General features: G+C 41.1%; 1 protein-coding gene across 1 annotated transcript in view; it reads right to left on the bottom strand.

Moving 5' to 3' along the window:
• Window positions 1-2,728: 2,728 nt before the first annotated feature.
• Window positions 2,729-16,222, bottom strand: part of LOC123981983 (ephrin-A5b-like) — a 94,835-nt gene continuing 81,341 nt past the window's right edge. The window contains exons 2-5 of the mRNA XM_046067275.1: window positions 11,788-12,080; window positions 4,935-5,000; window positions 4,716-4,796; window positions 2,729-4,026 (exon numbers count right to left, since the gene is read on the bottom strand). Coding sequence (XP_045923231.1) covers window positions 3,902-4,026; window positions 4,716-4,796; window positions 4,935-5,000; window positions 11,788-12,080 — 565 coding nt within the window. The 3' untranslated portion in view covers window positions 2,729-3,901. The remainder of the gene's footprint in view (window positions 4,027-4,715; window positions 4,797-4,934; window positions 5,001-11,787; window positions 12,081-16,222) is intronic.

Here is a 16,222-nt window from a genome sequence, read left to right as displayed (position 1 = left end):
GTTAGTAAAAGACCACAAACTGAAACAAAGAACATCCTGCACCTTAAAGACACATTGGATGCAACAATACAATGCAGAAGAGCGGTTCTGAAAAAGAAAAGGAGGGAAAACAGATCCATCTGTTCTTTCTTCAGGCCCTTTGATTCATGATTGTAACCCAACCGTACTGCATGTTTGATATGTGCCGTGTTTGTGCACACACATTTACAGATAGAGGGTGCAATGTTGATCCTGTTTCATATAAAAGACATATAAAATGAAACAAAGCATTTTTTATATCAAACACTGAATTTCTTTTCTTGCTAACAACAATGTGTCAGTTAAATCACCCTTCAAAAGAGGCGAGAAAACAAGAGAATTATCTTACACTGTATGTTACAACAGACTAATTGATGGATACACAGTATCCACAGAACTAACTGATTGGTTTTTCTCATCGTGGCATGGCTAGAGGCAATGATTACAGTGACAGAGGACTCCTAATGTTGGCCTAACTTGCAATGCATGGAGGTGCTGGTAGGTGTGAGGAGGAAATCATCTTTGATAAAACACTCATTTGTGCCCTCAATTGAAGAGTGTACTGAGCTATGTCAGGTTTAAGAGAGAAGAGCAACTGAAGTAATCTGAGATTATGTAATAAAAATTTAGTGATTTAAAGGAATGAATTCATGTGAGAAACAACACGAGCATTAAGTGGCAAAGCTAATAATGCTACTAGTTTGAAATAAATAAATATCATTACAGAATTCTGTAATTTGACTAAATGTCTATTTACAGGGGCACCAGTTATACATATCAACCTCAGTTTACTCATCACAGAAAGTAGTTTTTTATAAGAACCTTTTTATAAAGTCCTAAAACATAACCCTGATGATGTCATCATTTATATAAGGAAGCCTTTGTTGTGGAGTTTGAAAGACGTGGGCATTTACCAGGCAGGTACAGTCTAACAAAAGACACTATTGAACTGCATTATGGTTGTATTTGTAGGCTCCAGAATTTGGGGGTTAACCTGTACTTGAGAATAAAACACAGCATATATCAGCCTCTGTTACTGACTTTTTAACTTGACTTTTTAAGCAAATTACTTTTTTCTTGTAAAATGTAAACTTTATTGTCATTATGACTTTTTAATAAATTCACGACTTTATTGACACTATGTTTTGACCTTTTTCTGATAAAATTACAATTATTTTCCTATAATATGACTTTTTCTTGTAACTTCACAACTTTTTTCTTGTATTATCATTATTATTGTAAAATTATTACTTTCCTCTGAAATTCTAATTTACTCTAACATTACCTTATTTTCTTCTCCTGAAATTAAAACTCTTTAATTAACTCTTTAAAATGCTTTCCATTGTCCTCTGTGCTACTTTCAGCTTATCTTTATTTGGTTGTGTTTTCTCACTTTGCAGCATTTTGTCTAAATGTGAAGATGTTTTCTTAATTTGCTTGTGTTTTGTTAAGTTGTAGAGTGGTGAGTTCTCAAGTTCACCATACTTTTATATACTTTTATCTCAAAATGACAACTTTAATGTCCTTTCAGCTTTTTAATTTCCCCAAGAGGCCCTGTTGTACCAGTCCAGTGATCAGGTGCTACAGGTCAGGGCTCTGGTTTCACTTGGCAGTGAGTGAATGTGAAGGGTATCAGTGCTACTGAGAGTAACGGATGGAAAAAAAGATTGGGCACTCATCTGTATTTTCATATCGTCCTATTGTCATTACCAGGGATTGCCTAAAGTGGCAGATGGTTTCATTAATTGCAAACATGAAAACTAGTTTTGCTCTATATGACTTCTGACAAATTGAGCAACAAATGAAAAAATTATTTTTTTTATACATTCACAAGTGAATTTCAGGCTTCAGAGATGCGGGCCAGTTCAGCAAAAATAGACCCAGCGGATAAAGATAGAGGGGAAAAGAGTTTTCAAAATAGCTCACAGCATGCACACAGACACAATGGCAGTGGATTGTCAGCCGCGACAGAGCCAAATCCTATGGACATTTGTGTGCAGAGCAAAGCTTTGGTGAGCAGTTGTTTTCATTCAGTCATTTGTGCTGATTAACAGTGATCATCACTACATGCAGACATGCAACCCCACCCCATCTCTTGTAAATGCAGAGTAGGGAGCAGATTTGTGATTCTATTATGTAGAACAATTTAATTCCTTAATATTGTCAGGGGCAAAAAAATGTCCATCGCCTCTTCAGTTGTCAGTAGGGTCTTTGGATTTGTGCCAATCGGCAAAAGGCTAGTGGAAAAGATATGTTTACCGCACGTTTCTGCTTTAAAACATGATTATTGATCTCAGCGGGAGCACTACAAAACTTCACATCTCGCTCTCCTTCTCTCTCCCCTCTCAGGGCCACTGGTGGTAGAGTTTCAGTTTGCCCGAGAGAACAGGACACCTCGCTCTGTTTATTCCATCTCTCCTGGTGGTCGATTTTTCATTCCAGAAATAACCGGTACGAGGGTGCCCCTTGTGTATTTTCTGTACAGATGCCACTTTACACGACATCAAAGAGGGAAAGTGAATCACACACAACCCCTTGCCCCACACACGCTACTACCACCTGCTCTGTAACCCAGTCACTGTCTCACTGAAACGCCACCTCATGTTGTGTGTTTAATGTATGGACACGTCCCTGAACGTTGTAGGAAATCTGCCTCTATGTACAATAGTTATGACAATAGTTATGACAGTGATTCACAAAAGCAATAGTGTAATAGTAAAACTACATTTGTGACATTTTTAATGACAAATTCGAAAACACAAATATTCTACAATTTCTACACCCTGATAGCACATCAGACTTTTTTTTTCTTCCTGGACTTTGTTAAAAACAATTAAAAAAACCAGCAATCAATCAAAGCAGATACATAAACTGTTCTCAGTGTTTCTGTATGATTGTATCAAATTAACTGTGCCTAATATGAACTAACGTAATGGGTAAGTATAGTTGCTTTTTATTGCCTTTCTACTGTACTTACAGACTAAACCAGAACAGAAAACACACGGACTTCACAATAAATATGAAAATACATTTTTGCCTGGCAAAATACCATACTGACTTCTACGCTCCATTCAAATATTTTACTGTACACCCGTGTTGGCTGCTACAATTGAATTACGTGTACGTATTAAAAAAACCAAATACATTAATCAATCATTAAATCGCCCCTATCCAAACACTAAAAGAAGAGTGTTTCTGTTAATTTTTTACTCTCAACAAGGGTCGTCCACAGTCTGAGACCATACATCCTTGGCACCCTTGGCAACAGTCTCCTAGAAACAACATCCTTCTTGTTTTCCATCGGCCCGTATGTGATGTGTGGCTCCCGGATCATTTTTGAAACCTCTTCCACTTAAACGTGAGGTTTAATCATGTTACATATCGGGGGTTATGTGATGCTTTCCTGAACACAAAAAATTGTAAAAGTCTGTAAACCCTTGAGGGCTCCTGCTGTGCTTCTTTGCCATTCAAGCTAAAGATTATACTGATTGTGTAGTTTGTGTTCTGCGTGTGTGTGTGTGTGTGTGTAGATCTTTAAAAGCATGTATGTGTGCTTGTCTTTAACACAAAGAAATGTTTAAAATCTGCATACTGTGAACGGTAGCGAGGCAAATAGGTAAGAGACTCCGCCTCTGTCACCTCGAGGCGCCTAAACCATCAGCACCCACCAGCGAGTCAAGAATCACACTAGTTGGCAAGTCAAAAAACAACAACGGCTTCAGTGTTGAAGTCCCTTCCTCTCTCTTTTAACCTAGAGAGATTGTCAGTGTTTTTTTTTTTTCTTTTTTTTTAAAAGTGCTCCTTGAGGGGAGGGGTTGCAGGGTATGGCGGCCTGTGGTCCAATCAGGACAGTTAATTCCTGGAGGATTCTTCAGACCGGGCGCTATAAAGACAAGATGGCAGCCAGGAGTATGAGGGCAGAGCTGAGCAGTAGGACTGAAATCTGGCGCCGATCAACGGAGTTCACATCCCTTCGAGCCGGCTCCGGCGACTCGTGACCAATGCCGTCTGAAGGGAAGGAGATGAAAATCATTTACATGCAAAGCAGCCCAAACATAAGAAATAAAGTGGGGCTTTTGTTTTCTCCACGAGGAAATCAGACACCGTGAGCAGGACTGTTGGTCATACTCTGGTACGTGCATAATGAATTGAATAACTGCAAATTTACTTGGGCATATGCACCACTAAAGCAGAGTATCAATTGAAATGATGAGGGCCTTCAAAAGGCACCTTAACACCAACTGTTAGCTTTAACACGCCTCCTTCACGTGTTCATAAATGCTTATTCCTAAATAAAAATTAGTTTAAAGGACTTACATATCTCATTGTTAAATATGAAGCTATGCCTCAGGAAACGGTTAGCTTAGTTTAGCAGAAGGACTGGCAAAAGCAACAAGTTGGGATTTTACGAGAGGTTATGTGTAGGTTATTTCTTGACTGGGCACAGTGACTTCCTAGAGTCATCACAATGACTTTAAACCAAAGCATATGGTCCTCAGTTCTTATACTTCTAAATTCTTAATGCATATTCATGAGTCATGGTGTACAAAATGAAAGAAAATTCTAAAGGAAATAAAAAGAAAAGACTATTATAAGATTGTTAGCAGTTGTGGGAAATGAAATTCTACCCTTAACACACACACACACACACACACACACACACACATAAACATTATGTACTGTTTATTCCCACCAACCTCTGGGTTCTAGGGAGTTGTGACTGTTCTCGTCAAAATCGACCCCTTCCTGCACGCTCCCAGAGTTTTTCACACAATTGTCTTTAGAAAAAAACAAAGAGGAGAGAGGATACGTGAAGATTAGAGAACTCGAACGTCACTCGTCCACAGCCTGAACACAAGCTGGTGCACAGCAGAATGGAAAACTGGGCAGCATAGACACAACAATCTGCAACTCACTTTGAGGCCTGACGAAGACTTTGAGTCGAAGGCAGCTCCTTCTTCCCTTGTCGTCAGTGATAGAGGCTGTGGAAACATCACGCAGAGTTAAGAACAAAACACTTTCAACACCATCCAAAATACCTTCCTTGATCTAATCCAGGGCTGCATGATTATTGTTTGAAATTACGTCATTTTGCTGAAGAACGAGATCAAGCTGATGTCATCCATCCTCAACAACAGTTTTGTTTGGATAAATTAAATTGCTTTCACTTCCATATTTTACTTTATAAACAAGCACAAAATGAACAAACAGTAGGGACACAAATCAAACTTTCTGAAGTGTCAGCATGGTACCTTATCACCTTTAAGCATTTATTAAAGAAAATGTGATGATTCATATACTATCCGTGGCCCAAATCCACATATTCATTTAATTTTATTTACCTTTTCATTTAACCAGGGAAAAGTCTCATTGAGACAAGAGAGACCTGGCCAAGAGGGCAGCATAAACATAAACAGCCGTAGACAACTGTTACATGCTACAAAATCTACTTTCTACAAAGCCACACTGACAAAATTTGAACTTCAGCTCTGAAAAAAAACAAAACAATTGGAGATACGATTCTCCCAAACAACACACACAAATTAGGACTGTTTCTATGTTTTCTATATGTTTCAACACGCGAAATAAAGATTAAAACATTCAAAAATGCGTTACTTGATAAAACAATCACCTGTCTCAATAGTTTTGTGTTGGCAACTAATTGGTAAACACCTGCAACATTAGGAGTACATTGTCTCAAACTGGACCGATATATAGAACCTATAATGTCCCAGAGCAGTTTGTCCTATTATTGGAACAGATTTGCTAAAGATGGAAAGATTCCTGGTTACATTACAGAAATGTTAGTGTTTTACTGGAAACACTAAGCTGTTAGACAGAATGTAGCCCATTTATCTATGTGTTTCCAAAATGCATCCATTTTCACCAGCACTTACAAGAGGTAGGGCTGTGTATCAAACCTCAGTGCTCTCTCTGAGCTGACTGAAATGTGTCCACAGCAATGAGAAGCAAACTGAAAGTACAGACAGCTTGTTTTTTTTTTTTCAAACTTTGGCAAAGTTCTCGTACACCTGCTTGTGTTTAGACATTTAACATTTCAGAGCTTATAATAAAAACGTTCTATATAAAAAACATGTTTCTATTTCTCAAGGTAAGGTATCGAAAAAAGTGTTGTTTTGGCATGATACCAAAACTCAGATACTGTATCTGCACGAGTATCAAAAAGTAACATCCAGCCCTACCAAGATGAACACAGTTACACGTGTATGCATCAATAATCTAAAATCACAGATATTGTTAATTCAGTATGCAGTCGGATTGTCTATGTTCTTAGTTGAACTGAATACAGCTACTGACGGGATCAGACTATACGGAGTGGACGACAACAAAGACAGTATCTGGAACACGTCACGTTTTCTCGTCTTTTCTGGTCTATTTTGACAACTTCAACTTCTTTAAACCTTAACTGGTGATCGTAGATTGCCATGTCTCTGGGCCAAGTCGTGGAAAGAAAGGCAAAAATATAGTTTAGTTAGTACTTTTTCTCGTCCTAGCTCTGCAAACTTCACATCACAGATTCACTCTCTAAAATGTACCTTCATTCATGAACATCAGCTAAGCAGTAGAAACGAACCATCCGACAAGGTCGATTGTTTCTTCATCAGAGGTATCTTATCTCGTTCTAACTACAGTCTGAAGAGCTTTATCTCACCTTCTGAACTTCCCTCTCATCCTAATACTCCATATTTTATGATATAAAACAACTCAATGTCACCCTCATATTTCCAAGTCTAATTTGCCCAGGGGCAGTCATTCCTGCAGTTGGGTGGCATGATGTTACGCTCACCTACAAAATCTAATTTCCTCTGTTTCCTGATTGTGAACGACAACGATTTTTTTTTTTTGCATGGTTGCTGTGATTTTTTCGCAGAACGAACAAAACTAATCCTTTTTCAAGTCTTCTTGGGACCTAGTCGCTAATAGAGTGCAGGGGGTGTCTCCAGCTGTGACGGATGACTTCAACTTCTGTCTGCACTTTTGTCAAGAATATTTTTATGTTTTGTCTGGCCTTTTCTTCTTCCCACATTAAATTTTTTCCCTTGTCTTTTTCCTCATGGGCCTCGATACCCTGACCTGTCATTTCCTGCTGCCTGCCAGCCCTCTCGAACACACACACACAACCTTGACTGTGTCTGGATTTTCATGTCTGTGTGTCAGGTATGTATGCATGCATGTAATTATGGTTTTCCCAAAGATGTGCATCTGAGCACAGACGTGTCCATAGTTTGTCCACAGACACTCTTCTATCTTTTCAACCAGAGACACTCTGTGTGAAGTAAACCATGTCAGTGTTTCCACTCTCGCCAATGAATGTGGCTCTTGTTTCAAAAGGCACTTTACTATCAGACGTTGTGTGGCTGTGAGAGGAGATAAAAAATCATCTTTAAAACTTCACCATGAGAGGAATATTGGAAGTGAAGCAGCAGAGGGAGGAAATAAACGAGAGAGAAACGGTGTCTATCACGCTGCTTCTGTCTGTGTCAGCGGGTATCGGGTAACTTACCTCACACCCAGACGGCGGCTGGAACAAACGGGAGAACTCACTGTCTCAGTTTCTACCTCTGAACTTGACTGGTCTTTCTATTTCTTTATGCCTTTCATGCTCCCTCTGTCTGTGTTTCCTTGGCTGTCATTATCTCTCTCTAACTTTGTTTAACCCCCATAAAAAGTAAACCTCTGCGTTCTTGCACGAACGTCTTGAAGCACAGATATATTGAGACACATTAGCCTATAGGAAAAAGGAAGTAGCCACTGTCCCCAGCTCCCATCTAGGACGTTTTATAAATCTTGTTAAATTATTCAGATTAGGGCAGCAACTAATAAATACTTTGGTTATCTAATAATCTATTGATTTATTTCTTGCTTACTTCTGTTTTTTTTTAATTAATAGTTCATATATAATTGATCAATTGATCATTTCAGCACTAATGCAGATCAATTATTTCTTTGGCTGAACATTTCTATTGTTCTATATTTTTCCTAGGACTAGTTTACTGTAGGTTCGTACAACAGCCAGGGAACTGTTCCCCCACAGTCACCACATTATTGACCAAGATATATTAAACTGCAGGTAACCATAGCAACGATACATATGCTTCACACTACATTGCAATTAAAACACATCTGAAACAGACACTGTAAACTGACTGAATATGTTAGCAACGTTATTGCTTTAATGTGGTATTTTCTGTCAAATTATTTGTCTTGGTACGTTGGTTATTATACAAGTTATTATTGGTCTGGTGACCATTCCTACGTAAAATGTTTTTTTAGATCTGAGGAAAATCTTTCATCCCCAAAATGCTTAAAAAAGTCTTTTCTGTTAAAAAAAATGGCCTAAAATGTGCAGAATCTTTTCTTCCTTCTTTCTCTCTTCTCACTTTCTTACCCTCTTTCTCTCCCCCACACCACCATCCCTTCACAGATTCCAACACACACACAAATACCCAACAGTCTCTCTTTCTTTCTCTCAAGTCTGCCACTGAGGTCAGAGTCTGGGTTGTCTATCCTCGAGCAACACGGCCGGGCTCCACCATGAGTGTAACTCCAGCTCTGCTTGCAACTCTAGACCCAGCGTTAGTCAGGTCCCCCGGCCGCTGCCTCACCATGACAACGGGACGACGGTAAACCTCTAGCTCACACGCTCAGGCACAAGTTACAAGTTCAGTCATGTGCTGCGGGACCTGTGATCGTTGCAATCACACATCCGGGACTGGCGACGCATATAAAAGATCCCCAAACAGGTTGAGATGCCATGTAAGGCCAAGCTTTGGTGTGACTGTGAAGTGAATTAAACAGATCCTGATATTAATACTGCAGGTTCAGATGTTTGTCTTGTGATGATCGGTTTATCTTGGGGAACAAAGCCTCTTGTCTTTGCTTCAGCTGCGAAAAAAGCTAAAGGGAAACTGTCGGGGCACTGTGCCGGCGGGGTTCATGTCATTATCGATGTAGATCTGCGCTGGCTGTACAGAGCAGAACCCGGGCGTTTGAAGCGAGAGGGCTTTACAGGGAGACAGTCATCTCTCTCACACAGGGAGAGCCAGACTCTCAACTGTCTCCTCCGAAAATTGGATTTCTATCCCCTGAGATTAGGATCAGGCTTTCCCCGCTCCACTGAGGCTCTATTAGAAAAACATGCCGCCCTCTGAGGCCACGAGAAGCTCGCAGCACAGACCTCATTGTCATCTCGGTGACCTTTGACCTTCTAGGACCAGCCGCAAGACTGATCCCACACCAGGGCGGCTTTCCTCTGGGTGTCAGTCTGTCTTTGCCAACTGCAGGTGTCATCTATTTGACGTGGCCTCACCACCTCTTCCACCCTGCCTGGGGCGAATGACGATCACCACAAAGGAGGACAAAGGAGTGTCTGTCTTCACTGAGACAAGCAGACATAAAACCCCCTTCAATGTGTCATTTACATGGCCACTTAACGAATTCCCAAACCATATTATATGTTCAACTATCAGCTATTGTTAAACTTTGTCAGAACAAGACACCAGCAGCTGATAAAATAGACTTTACTGTAACGCAACCCGCATCTCTGGAAGTGGATGATGCTGCTGGGAAAAAAACAAGCATCCATCTGAAAAAATATGTGAGATTTCATGCAATCAATGCATCAATATACATTTCAAGGCTCCAAGAAAGACTCAAGAACAAAGTCTTTGAGGGAATAAGTGATGATATACTGTCTTTGAGAGAATAAGTTATGATATACTGTGAGCTTTCAATTAGAATAAAGAAAAATGAAACTTGCCCGCAAAATTGGAGTAGCAACACGGGAAGGTTGAGAAGTAATAGCTTACTGAAAGTTGGAGCACCTTGAGGCTTGCATGGACATAAAACTCAAGTACAAAAGATAAGCAACTGCATTAGATATAATATATTTTGTACTTTGATTTAAAAAAGGCAAAGGCACAAGTCTGTGGATTAAAAAACACCAAGCCTAAATTTTCTGTAACTGTACCACTAAAGTTGCAACAGCAGCTGTGGCTCATGGACATTGTAGTATCTGGCCGCAAAACAATGTTTTGCTTCATCATACCAAGAAAAGTGTTTTTATATAGAGGAACACAGAGGTTAGCATTCGAACATGAACATCTCTATACCATGTGAGGACAAATATTGGAATGATGTGAACATTTCTGACGATAAGGCATTGGTATTTTCCCAGAGGTGTGTTTGTCTTTTCTTTCACCCCATGCTCAGATCCGATGTCTTTAGTGAACAAGGATCTGATGGATGAGTCATGAATCAGTGAGAGATAGCCCATATGGCCTGAAACTGCTTAAAGCCATATGAATGTGCCTCTTTCTCTCTCTCTCTCTATCTCTCTAGATGATCAATCATCTAGCACATCGTCTTCACTCAGCTTCACATCAACCAGAGCCAACTGAACAAATGAAGCAGAATTAGGCAATCTATAATTTTTCTTATCAACATCCAAGGAATTGCAACAACATCAACAATTGTCTGGCACAGCTAACGGTAGACCACAATTTCCCTAAACAATACAGTCACATCTATGTAACGAAGTCAAGTGGACTAGCCAAAGGACATGAAGAAATCCAACAGTAACATCAAGTGAAGGGTTGTACATCATAACACAAAATACTGCAACAAAAATACAGATTTGGTTTAACTCGCATGAGGACAAACTTGATGATGCTGTGATCTCAGATGCTTTGCTTGTAGCTCCGTCCAAGATCAGCAAGGCAAAGACGAAAGTGTTGAAAGACACGAGGAGAACAAATTCTCCAATGACTGATATTTTATTGTCGACCGTAACAACTTCATTATAAAAATCTTCCTTGTGATCTCGACTGACCTGCATTACAAACGCACGGAACTTCCTTTAGCTTCCAGTGGAGGTGGCAAAGTTTTCAAAGACACAAAATATGTCAAGATCAGTGACCAGCTAACATGTAGCAAATCCTTATTTGCATTGTCACAGGAAGAAATTCCCTCTGGGATTGGTAAGATGAACCAAACTATGTATATTTTTTAAATGAAATCAGAGTTTCAGGCAGCATTCTGAAACACCTGCTCTGGGTCAGTAGGCAAGGCTAAAAAGCTGCACCAACAATGTAGAGGGGAAGCACGGAGAATAAAACTTCATTCATACTTCCCCTACCAAGTCACCAGTTTGCTTGGATTTTATATCTTTATTTGTACTGCCAAAATTGTGCTCTCTTTTCACTGACTCTTGTACTTTATGCAATTTATTCCTCCTAACTGTTTGTTCCTCTGACCGATGTAAGCTAAAAATCTGCCATGGAGAACACTGTATCTCATTTAGTCCCTCTCTTCTGCCCCTGCAGGGCTCTGACTTTCCTTATGAAAACACGACTTCCCAGCTGTTTGTTTTCCCGAGTCTTATCATGAGGAGGGGAACACTGACCTCAGCCAGTCAGCAACAAAAGACACTTCAACAGTGGAGATGTTTTGCTCCCTCTGGCTCATGTTTTGGCTTGGCCCTCATTCCAAGAAGAAACAAAAACCCAAACATTGTTGGTGTCTTTTTAAAAGATTCCAAGATGAAATAATAATAATCTTATTGCAGTTAATAAATAACAAAGTTGTCAAATGATGTTGTTTGAGCACAAGCAGCCATACAAGAACTTTCTGACCACATGTTCATTGAAGACTTTGATTTGTTTTATGATACTCTGCCAAATGGACACATTTAGGTGTGTAAAAGTATTCATTTCTGTAAATAATACAGAGAGGTAAGCACATACTCACAGATATAATAATACTCTCTGCCAGGGCGAAACTCGAAGCCTAAGGAGAAGGGAGTAAAGAGCTGGAACTTCTCTGAGAACTTCAGCGGTCCATTCGGCGACAGAGGCCTGTTGCACTCCCAGCGTTTGAAGCCCTTGGCAGTGTGGTCGCAGGAGCTGTAGCCGTCGTAGTTCACCATGTAGAGGACATAGCGCTCGGCCCGCTCGTCAGAGACCGGGCCAATGTAGTGTGGACAGTAGACGTCAAGGTAGTCGTTGATGCAGACATCGATGTGGTAATCGCCCCGGTAAAACCTGGAGGAGAGACAGCGAGAAAATAGAGGGGAACATGAGTGGTTTGTGCAGGAAAACATAAAATCTACGTGAAAGTATCAAAGCTGCTCAAAGAAATTTTGGGGCAAGTGTCAAGTCTTTGTAAGAAAATTACAAGCCAGCTGCAAGCCGTTCAGGTCTGTGACTGCTGACTGTTGAAATAAAAGTTAAAACCTGTTAAAAGATTCTTTTTGCATAACCGAGACCAAGTTATTTCAAAACACAGGCCTTGTAATTAAATATTCTGCCTCTCAGAGTCACTTTTCTTTTATTGCTATTGGTTTTTTCCAGGGCAAAACATGCAACTTTAGGGAGTCTCAAGTAAGTCAAATAGGAAGTCTTTGTTTTTTTCACTTAAAGGCATCCTATGGAGTTTTAGACCACTAGTAGTGCTAAGCAGCAGCGGATTTATTTGAGTCCCCATTTTGTTTTGCACGCGGTGACATAATGCATATTCCTGCCAATGGTTTGACAGTGACTGACAGGTGGTGGTAACGCAGCAATGTGCCAGCCAAAGACAAGAAAGGATGTAAACAATGCAGGTATCAAAATGCAAAGCCGCAAATGTTTTGAGGAAAGAAATGCATTCACATTTGTTAGACCTTGTTTGTTAGAAAATATGCTGAGCATGCATGCTCTGTCCACGGCAGCCTGCTTTGTGTTTTGTACACATTTAACATTCAGATCCCCTGAAGCTGTGCTTTGCTTAAGGGTACATTGGTAGCAGCTGTTTCAGGGGAAGGATAGTTACTTATTGATTTGTTTGGGGAGTCTCTCGCCATCGTGCTCCTTGATGATGCGTTCTCCAAAGAGTTATGAATACTCCAACACATGATGACAAGAGATTATACTGTGGGTGTCTTAGTGAGGCCACAGCTGAAGAAAAAGTTACCATATGTGCTTGAAAACTGAGGCTGGAAGGCTGTGAAAGACACATCCAGGTTAGGGCCCCGGATTTGTTTACAGGATCTCATCATGTTAGTCTCAGTCATACCGAGCTTCCTGTGACACTCCACCGAATCCCACCGCAACACACCCGCCCTGGCAGAAACTTCTTACGACACACGCTAGCCAGTCCTAAGCCATATATCAATGTTAGTGCTCAGCAGCAATGACTTATGCTGGTGCTGAAATTAAAGTCCCCTAGCGTTGCAGGGCTAATCCCCTGGTTAGCATGTGCCTTTAGCAGCTTTAAGAGGATCCCTCTGTAGAATGAGAATTTGATTAGCCCAATATGACAGCTTGATGTAGGAACCCCTTGTGGGAATCTCCGAGTCTGAGAAAATGAGGCCTGTTCTCAAACCTCGCCTTGAAACAGCCCCAAGATTTTTCGCCTGGTGTTTACTGTAAACTGAGTGGACAGGAGCAAAGGGGGGGGGGGGGGGGGGGGGGGGGGGGGGGGGGGGGGGGGGGAAGTGCCGTTGCGAGATATGCCAGGTATTCATTCCTGAGGAGAATGATTGGAAACACATATTCCCATAGGCGCCGTATAAGGTTGCATTTCTGAAGCTTTTAGCAGAGACAGATTAGGCTTGGACAGCCAGCTGGTTGCGACTCTATAGCTGCTAATGGCCCGCGGTTCAGTATCACTGACATAGTGCGGATGTCTTCAATACTCCACCTCTGTTCATTGACACAGTGAGGACCGTCAGGGGAGACAGGCCAGAGACCGTGTTGGAGCATGCAGCACGCTGATGATCCGATACGGGTGAACTCGCCAGAGCACCACGGGGGGGCTTTTACCCTGATGTTTCACAGGGCCTCGCTGATCAGATATTACGCCTACTCCTGCACCTCGCCGAGGGAATGGGGAGTACCAGTCAGCTGATGCCAGGTGAGACAGGGAGGGAGGGGTTGAGACGCAGCTGTTGCCGCTGACATGTTCATGTTGGGGCTTCGGGAGGCATGAGTAGCATAAAGGGTGTCAGGTTGTCGTTACACAGATTGTAAATGTGCTGCAGGATTAGTAGCTGTCCTACTGGGTTTGCAGGGGCCACAAATGAGCGGATGTGTGCGTATACGTGATGGTGGGGTGTGTGGGTGTCTATGGCATCAGCAGCGATATTCTAATCTCTTTCTCTCTCTAATTATAGTCTGGTCAAATGTGAAACCAAAGACCTTGTTTTCGCTCCCCGTTTTTTTTTTTTCTTCTGCCTTCTGCACTAGCTGAGCACTTTGGCTCCAGGCAGGCACAGCATGGCCTCCCTTAGCTTCAGTTTTAGAGCTGCTCGTTGATATTATGACTTCCAGGGGTCAACCGGCTCCACAGTATCATGTCCTGAGCCAGAAGCACTGTGGGATAGCCTGCTTTGTTTTCCCGCGTCCTTACAAAGACTTAAATGTTAGCTTCAACCTTGCAAGTGTCACTGGCTGTCAATCAAACCTGACCCAGGAGTAACAGCTAAGATTAGTCAGGCTTAGGGAAGAGTTTTTAACGAATGCCTTTGTGAGAGAGAGGTGGGAAAAAGTTTGTGAAACTAATGACGACCCTGCTCAGAACTAGATTCTTTTTTTCAGATACATCTAGATTGTGTGTGGGTACAGCGTTTACACCTGGCATCAACAAGCATCTCATAATCAGTCTCCATTTTGCACCCAACAGAGATCAATACAATCATCACTACTCGATGCTTTAGTGTAGAAAAATCTAAACAGTAAGTCAGCCGCCATCTTGGCCTCCAGCAGACAAGTTTGTTCACTCAACAAGAATTGAGATTAGTTGGAAGTTTTATGATTTCGTTATTCTAGCCATTGAAACAACTACTTTCAAACACGTAGTTGCTATAAAATTTGTGACGTGAATTCTGGGGATTATCCAGAGAAGTGGGGATGCTTTTTATGAAAGTGGCTTTAATTTAAAATGTAACTTTTCAAAAAAATATTTCTTGCTAAACTAATTCATGCATGAAAAGCATTTGTGGTTTGACCAATACCCCATTACAGTTACATTTACATTTTTATCTTGACAGTCAGGACACATGTCAGTAAAACAATATGTCAGTATGAAAACAGCGTAGTTAGGAAATGTCATCAAAATAACTAAACTGACAGAGTCACAATTCATGACAAAAACATTTTAAGCCAGCTGTTGGTAGCTGTGGGGGGATGTGCCATGTGTGGGCATTGCACCCCACTACCCCAGCTTAATAGCAGGCATAGAAACAATCCCTGCCTGCAAATGTGATCAGTTTCTAATTCTTCTTCTAATTCTTATTTGTTTTTGCTATCCATTTCTTGTTCAGATCACCAGAGATTGATTTGGATGGCACTTCTGAACAGGGTCAAACAAAAGCAACAAAGAGGCTGCACTACTACTAAAGTCTAAAATACGGGCTGTAAGATGTATACTACAAAAGACGAAAAAATGCATAGTGAGAGTAGCAAGAGTGCCAACAGATGATCCAGATGTTTGCCAGATGGAGGCTATGAGGAGGTTTTTGAGTGGCAGAATGATATATTGACAAGACACAAAGCCATAAACACACAGCCTGACTCAAGATGCGTTAGAACAGATGATATTTCAACCCTCAGTGTCTTCTGTTTTTTTCTTTTGAGGACGCTGACCAGAGACTTTCTCCTGCTAATTTCCAATTTGATCTCAACTATCTCTACCCTGAGACTCTGACAGCATCCATCGCCCACCCTACCCAGCGCTGTGGGCTGGACTGAAGTGTGAGAAACCTTCATTCATTTACCAAGCTATAAACCTTCTGCAGTTTTCACAATCTTCAGCATCAGGATTTCTTCACTTTCATTACCAGCAAGATTTATCCATCTGTTTTTCTAAATGGCTTTGTTGTTATAGGCTATTTAGTGAGTCATTAAGCCTTCACAGGGCTGATCGAGGCAATTTCAACAGTTGTGATTTCCTTTTGGCATTGTTCTGAGCAGCAGGAAGGCTGATCGAGGGCTGATAGCAGGAGGCGCAAAGTACGATCAGGCTATGGCAAAAAAAAAACAACCCAACCAGCACGGTTCAGCAGTTCAGTGTCAGTTATAAATGTGTCATAATGAGCCATTAACAAAATAAAAGCACCTAAATCCTAAATCCATTTGTCTTGGGGATTAATGATCCCTGATTGGCTGAATTACTCACGGCCAGTTGGAGGGGCTTATCAATGAAT

This window comes from Micropterus dolomieu, linkage group LG13, assembly GCF_021292245.1.
Source record: "Micropterus dolomieu isolate WLL.071019.BEF.003 ecotype Adirondacks linkage group LG13, ASM2129224v1, whole genome shotgun sequence".
NCBI lineage: Eukaryota > Metazoa > Chordata > Actinopteri > Centrarchiformes > Centrarchidae > Micropterus > Micropterus dolomieu.
The sequence above is the reverse complement of the archived record's forward strand: the minus strand, read 5'-3'. Positions and strand labels throughout refer to the sequence as shown.